The 7,510-nt window shown below is 46.4% G+C and overlaps 1 protein-coding gene across 1 annotated transcript; it reads right to left on the reverse strand.

Annotated features, from left to right (window-relative positions):
- Nucleotides 1-595: 595 nt before the first annotated feature.
- On the reverse strand, nucleotides 596-5,442 carry LOC126567801 (protein suppressor of sable). Its single transcript, XM_050224102.1, has 3 exons — nucleotides 4,639-5,442; nucleotides 2,713-4,485; nucleotides 596-1,837 (listed from the first exon to the last, which is right to left on the reverse strand). Exons 1-3 carry the CDS (start codon nucleotides 5,440-5,442, stop codon nucleotides 596-598), a joined length of 3,819 nt encoding a protein of 1,272 aa, XP_050080059.1.
- Nucleotides 5,443-7,510: the final 2,068 nt, after the last annotated feature.

The following is a 7,510-nucleotide window of genomic DNA, read 5'->3' on the forward strand; positions in this document are numbered from 1 at the left end:
TCATCTCCCAAAAGAAGCTAAAGCTTTTATATAAAAAAACCACTTGTTGTGCGCGCTTCTAATGAGAGAAAGAATATTTTAATATAATTATATAATTTATTTATTTCTTTGTTAAAAAAAAACAATCAAACAAAAAAAAATTCTAAGATCTTCACGACGAGGGAAGAGGGAGGGCCGCACCACCACGAGGAACTGTGAATGTGGTGCTGGAGGCTTCCTTCCGGCTTATAAATAGTATATGTTCCTTTACATTTACACAACTCCTCTCTACATTGAATCTCTTTTTTGCATGTGTGTGTAAAAGCTGTTTGCCATTTGATTTCACGGCAAAGCAAACCCGGAAGCTTAGTTTTTTTTCACTATCGTTTGAGAGTTGTTGGGTACAATATAATCCAACAAAAGACGATGACTGTTATATACAAAAAATGGCCCCTTTTTGGCCTACTTCTCACTTCAACTTACTGGGGGGGGGGGGATGCGTGGCAAAGCGCACTAATTAATAGTAGTAGTGATAGTAGTATGTAGGTAGTATTTATAATGTAATTTTATCTTATTGCTCTGTTAATCTCTCTTCTGGAAGTCCATTCTCCAACACCTACTTTTTCCGGTCCATCCGTCGATTGTTGTTGCCATTGTTTCGCCGATTGTTGTTGTTATTATTACCTGGTCCACCCGGATTATTTCCATTGTTTCCGATCATCATCTGCTGGCCGCCACCACCGCCGCCATTGTTGTTATTGTTGCCCCATCGATCATTATTGTTGCGGAAGTTGTGACCGATCCGGTTATTGTTGCGCATGTTTCGCATATTATTCCCATTGCCCTGGATCCACGGTGGCAGGGGACCACCATTGTTTCCGGGTCCACCTCCTCCGGTATCGTTCTTGTTCACGTTACCCATCGCAAGGAACTGTTCGAACGGCATATTTGGTGAAACGCCCAGCAAACCCTGCCTCATCATACCGGTCGGTGGTGGCCCTGGTGGTAGATCCTGCTGTCCAAAAGGACCCTTGGGACCGCCGAGAAACATTGGAGGTTGATGTGGAGGTGGCACGTTCATCGAACCGGGCAGTACACCGATCGGTGGCGGTACATTCAACGGGATCGGTATCTGCATCGTTGCGAGCGGTCCACCTATCGTCGGTGGTGGAATGTTCGTCGACAGTGGAAGGGCAGGTGGTGGCAGATTCGGCACAGCTTGAACCTCACAGAACGTTACGGAATCGTCCACGTACACGTTCAGATACGTTAGGATCTGCTGCAGCATGTTACTCGAGCTGAGAAACTTCATGAAATCGCTTAACTGTTCCGGCGATCGGTCGGAATTGTGGAACTTTTTCATCTCAGTCGAAAGGATGGCAAGCTGCTGATTGACCATGATCTTGTGCTGTGAGCCAAGATCCTTGTACCACGCGGACTTTTGCAAGATCGCTTGTACATCGATCTGCGGCATGGTGGAATTGTTCTTAAACGGACCACCCTGTTGTTGTTGGTGGGATGTTGCCGCTGCCGCTGCTGCTGCTTCTTGCTGAAGCTTTTCTGCGTGTCGTTTGCGTGGATCTACCCGGGGACCGCTACTGAGGACGGCTGATGGCGGTTTATTAACGATCGGTGGGTGTAGAGGATTCGGCGTTGGAGAACCGATAACGTGCAGGGGTGATGTGTTTGGATTCGGATCGGGAGATTTAATACCATCGCTGGTATCGTCCCGATCCTCGTCGTCATCGCTTTGCAACCCGAACAATCTCCGTAGCCGTGGATCTTTGGTACCGATCGGGCGGGTCATCGAGCGTCGGAGTGCGCCGTAGTTGGGTTTCGGTACGTCAACCACGTATACCTGGAATGGGCGAGGGTAAATTCGTGAATGAAAGTTGCACACTATCACCATTAACTTTATGGACATTTTTGGAGGAAGAAATTGGAAATCGTGTGGATTATCGATAAGTTGACTTGATAATTTGGATTCCCTGTGGCCTAAGTAGCCATCAAAAAGGTGATGAAGATCATGTACTTCATCATGTTTTGGTTATCGATTTAAAAAGATCTAGTCTACTAGACATAAGGTGTTTCCCGTAGACACAAAATTGTAAGTATGAAGTTCTAGTCTGAGGATCAAGTTTTCTTATAATAGTATCTCATAAAACTGGAACTGATCAGAATAGGTCTACGAAAAAGCCGTCAGGAGTAAATTCTGTGAGGTTATCATAATCAGAGAAGTAGTTAATGAAGTTCTCGCAACCAAGCGATTGGCACACGCCAAACCATTTTATCGCATGTTTAGGTTCTTTAAATTAGTCACGTGAAAGAAAAAGGAAAAAATATTCTGCGATAAGTAAAAGGTAAACAATACATACAGGTTTGTTGAATAATTAAACAATCATATTGATGAGCGCAAGGCCAAGGCAAGGCCCCATGAAATGATACGGTACACCAACTGATACTGATATCGAGAAAGATGTACAATTGGCTATGTTTTACTGCGTAGCAAAACAACAGTACGTCAACTCATTCTAGTTGGTCCACAAAGATATAGAAAGAAGAGATATTGTTGGACTAAATTAAGATTTAAAACGATGGTCAAGATGTTATTTTTAAGGAATTCTCTAACAATAACAGGATATAAGATTATATCCTGTTACGCCAATTTGTGGTGGCCTGCCATTCCTGTCTGTCTTGGTTGGTTTTTCCATCAAATCAAATCAAATATCTTACCTTGTAAAGAATTGGCGCATGCGATCCAATCGATCCATCGATTTCCGTAGCCGGCACATAATTCGCCATCATCGATTTAAATGGAAAGCTTAGCTCACTCGCCGGCTCACGTCCAACCGAACTTCCGATCGAGTATGGATCATCTTCCGCAATATTTAGCGGAAGTGGTTTATCCGACCCATATCGGAATGGTGCGGTTGTCATCGTCGTCGTCGGAGAGCCTCCTCCTCGTCCACCATCTTCTGACCCATTGTCCGAATCGTACCAGTCATAAATTGATCCACTCGTACCTGAAGATCGTTTGGTTGCGCTTGATTTGGATACTGGTTGCTTCGGTATCGGTGGAGGACCACCATACAGCTGTTGGTGCTGGCCACCACCACCACCACTACTGTTGCTATTTGGCTGCGTGTCTGCCATGGAAGGTGTCCAAACGTCCGACGGTTCCTCTTCTTTCGGCGATGGTGATCGATGCGAACGCGGCGATTCATTGCTCGTTGGCTGATGAAGTGACTTATCGATCGAACTGCCAAATTTAAGTATATCCCCAAGACCCTGCGCATAATCGATCTTGGGCGGTATGAGTGGAGGAAGCAGTTGGTTCGCTTCCTGATTTTCCTCCGCCGCGTTCGGTTTCACCGCCTCGGATGGATCGTTTTCGTCCGATTCTTTCTTTACCTCCTCTTCTTCCTCGTCGAACGTAATCTTAAGATTATTCTCCTCATCATCATCATCAACATCATCGTCCTCTTCCGGCGCGTTCAGCAGACAGCTTGTGTTTGCAGCAACCGCATCTAGATCCTCCTCGTCTAAATTCGAATCCTTAATGTACTGTGAGTAATCCACAGTGGGTGGCTTCAGAAGGACACCGCTAGGCGGAGGTAATACCTCATCGTGGTTTGTGTTGATGCTGGTCCCGATCTTATCCGATGGTTCACCACCATCGCCACCTCCCATTGGAAGCACTCGCATATCAACGTCCTTTTTGCTGCTACCATCCTGATCGTTGGCATTGCTGATCGATTCCACTGCACCGGTTCCTCCCGGAAGCGAGCGCAAATCGAGATCCTTGGTGGTGGTACGCTTTCGTTCATCGGTCGTCCGTAGCGCATTCAAGGCCCGCACTTGCAGGTCGTGAATTTGCGTAATGCTAAGTCCAAGTTCGTTCAGTTGCGCCACCGTAAGCTGACTGATTTCATCCAACGTTCTAATGCCCATCTGTTCCAGATCACTTATCTGGGCGGGTGTAATAACGCCGGCCAGTTGCATGGTTATATCCCCACCATCGGATGGTTCTCCATCGCTTCCCTCTCCCTGTCGCTGCTCACACCATCGCGATCGGCGAGAATGCTTTGGACTGAGTATGCCGCTGTTTCCTGGTGGATGATGTCCCGTGACCACATCCAACAGTGATGGGATTTTCGCACCGGATGAAGAATCGTGCTTTATACCGTATCGTTCCTGTAGTTTGCGGTGCGTTGCGTTCAGCATGTTGATCGCATTATCGCGACTGATGCGCTGGAAACTGCCAAGAATCTCTTGCGGAGCCGTTTCTAGATGCTTCAACAGTATGGCTCGTAGATCGTCAGACAACGGTTCACCGTGGCTAAACAGACACTTGTCCTTTTCCTTACACTTCATGCCAAGGTAGTAGTACTTGCAGGGGAAGTCTTTGTGCATGTACAGACACTTTTCCCGCTTGGCGCAGCAGTCCATTAGGTAGAATTTACACAGCTCCATCTTCCGTGGTCCCGTCGGACGATGCTTCTCATCCTGAAGAGAAAACGCAAGTAAAAGAAAGGAAAAGTCTCAGTAAAAAAAACTTATTCACTCCTTATAGGTATTAAATTCTTTGGGATTCGAATGCCGAACCCTTTGTGAGGAGTATTTCAAAATAATTCATTAGAAAGATTTGTGTACACTTACATCCGAATCGTCCCGCTTCCGCTTCCGACCACCGTCCCGGTTCGGTTTGTTGTTATTGCTGCGCTGGCGCGACTGTTTCCGCTTCTTGCGATTATAGTCCCGCTCGCGATCACGATCACGTTCGCGATCCCGCTCGCGCTGTTCCCGATCTCGCCGTCCATTACCCCGATAGTGTCCATCCCGGTCGCGCATCGACGAATCATCCGACGAGTAGTGTGTATCGTCCGCTTCCGAATCTGACCGTCCGGAATCGCGTCCGATCGCGTGCTGTGGGCTACTGCCCCGTACATTCAACATCTCGTACTCCAAATCCATCTCCATCCCATCGTTCTGCTCCTGATCGCCGAGCCGTGGCTGTTTGTTGTTGTGTCCTCCTCCTCCTCCCTCGGTATTACGGTTCGCTTTCTTACGCTTTTTCGATTTCCGACTCGAAGTGGCCGGTGGTGTGTCACCATCCGGATCGTTCGTGTGTGGCACGGACGATGGCATCGGGGGCTGTACGCCATCCCGTTTCAGTGCGTTTGCAATCGCATTCTCAACCTTCGTGGCCCAATCATCCACAACGGGGGCTGGTTTTTTGGAAGATCGTTGGGATTTTGAGTTGTTCGAGTTTTCACGGCCGGGTGGAGCTGATGATGGCTTGCTTTCGCCATCGCTGCCGGGATGATGATCGCCAGGCGGTAGCGGTGGATCATACTCTTGATAATCTTCCGGCTTGGGTTGTATCAGGGGCGGATCGGCTGGCAGCACATCATCCTCGTCATCTTCAATCTCTCCATCCTCGAGATCTTCCGGATCGCTCATTTTGGTTTTCTGTACGCTTTCTTAACGTGACCTATTCTAATCTGCTAGAGAAAATGGGGGTACAAAAAACGGTAAAAATGCAACATGTTAAAACAAAAAATCGAACAAATCGTCTTTGGAAGTAGATGCTTCAGAAGTGTATGGCGGACAACGAGAATTATACGAAAAGGATGCATATTAAAAGTCATATTGTGTGCACAAAAATACAGCGCCATTTAACAAGAGGCGGATTTAACTCTTCTGAGGCCCTAATCGGAAATGGGATTGGGGCCTTTTCATGAAGGACCCTGAAATTCAAACCCTGTGACCAGGTGGCAAAGGCGAACGAAGTGCCTTTGACGGAATGTATATCCGGACCCATCACCATCGAAATTTCAAGCGTTCAACGGGGAAATGTGGAGGGAGTCTTTGATGCCCTGTGAAGGCATGTTGCCGGCACTGAAATTTTGTTTCAATGTGCCGACCGGGAGGGTAGGAGGGAGGTATCTAGAGGTAGCAATCAGATCCACCAATATTTACAACAACCGATTCATTCTGGGTTTTCAGCTCAGTCCGTTTATAGGAAGATCCACCTCTGCATAAGTAACAACATTTTCATAAAAAAAAAAAAACATTTAGCATATCATCATCATTATCATCATTCAGGGTCAGTGCATTCCAGCTGCTGCAGCATGTTTTCATTCTTTTCTCCCAAGAAGTACGCACAGGGCACTAAGGGGGAAGGGGCAAGGTCATACATAGGAAACGGATGTTTCCCTTGGAACATCAACAACATTCAGAACGGGTGAGAAGAGATGTGTGAATAACATCACCCACCCACCCACCTCTCTAGGGAACATGTACAGTAAACATGAGCTGAAAATAAATTGGTCGAACAAAATGGTTAAAAGTTACAAGAAATTGTAGTAATAAATGGGTTGCAACAATATTACCGAAAACTGAGAGTCTTTTGGCCTTTTTTGGTGCAGGTGCGGTATCTTTGAACACACGACCCGAAACCTAAATAATGGCCAAACACTCACCGGCCTGTTGAGAGTTTATGATTGTCGATTGCTGTACGGCTTCTTGTTCTTTGATATTCTGACGTGTTTACCTACGGGTGCGCGTGTGTGTGCGTGACACATGCCGTTAACGAGAGAGAGAGAGGGGAAAGTGAATTCATGCTAGAGCGTTCATTTCTAAAAATAGCATCCAAGTAGGGTTATTAGCGAAACCCTTCCTCCTCCTTCACACACCAATTTCCTTTTCTCCCTTCCCCTTCCAACCAATGGAAATAATTGGAAGCTTCGCATGGTAGCGTACGAAAATAATGATAAAATGCTATTAAATTGCTCAATATAGTGGAGCTTTTTCTATAGCGTCTGATAGTTTTCGAGCTAAAATTGTTACACTGAGATATTGATCTGCGCACGTGGACCTAACCTAGGGAGAGGGATCGAGTGGAAAAATATGCAAGTGTAATTACATTATAAATATACTGAATCACTGCGGTTTTTTTGTCTGCGACAATTAGAAGGCCAAAATAGAACAATCTAATTCAGAGCCAACACACAACAGACGACGACGTGCCGTCTTCTCTGTGCCTACTACTACTGCGGATTGCGAGAGCGTTTCGACTTTGCTATTCAAACACGCATATGCTTTTTTTAATGCTTCATTTTACCCGTGCACACAACATCGACACACATCATCATTCGAACAACACTACCGCAGGTACGGAGAGCTACTTTTCAGGTTAGCGCGCCCCGTTATTTCCAATCACTCAATGCACACACACGCACACGGTCAACCGTTCATTACCGTCGCAAGATGGTATGTGTGTGCGATTCATTCTTGCCCCTTTTGGGTCCGGCCTGCTTCTTTCTTTACCTCCCCCTCCTGACTGTCTTGTTTTCTTTTCTGACTACCTTCTTCTCGAAATAAAAGATGGCGGCTACCGCGGGACCCGCTCACTATGATCGTACAATTTTCATACTTTTTATATGCTGACACAGCTGTCTCTCTCTTTCCAATTGAACTTATGAATCGTATCTCTCGCTCGCTCCAGCACACTGAGGTTGAGAAACGG

The sequence above is a fragment of the Anopheles maculipalpis genome, chromosome 2RL (assembly GCF_943734695.1).
Source record: "Anopheles maculipalpis chromosome 2RL, idAnoMacuDA_375_x, whole genome shotgun sequence".
Classification (NCBI taxonomy): domain Eukaryota; kingdom Metazoa; phylum Arthropoda; class Insecta; order Diptera; family Culicidae; genus Anopheles; species Anopheles maculipalpis.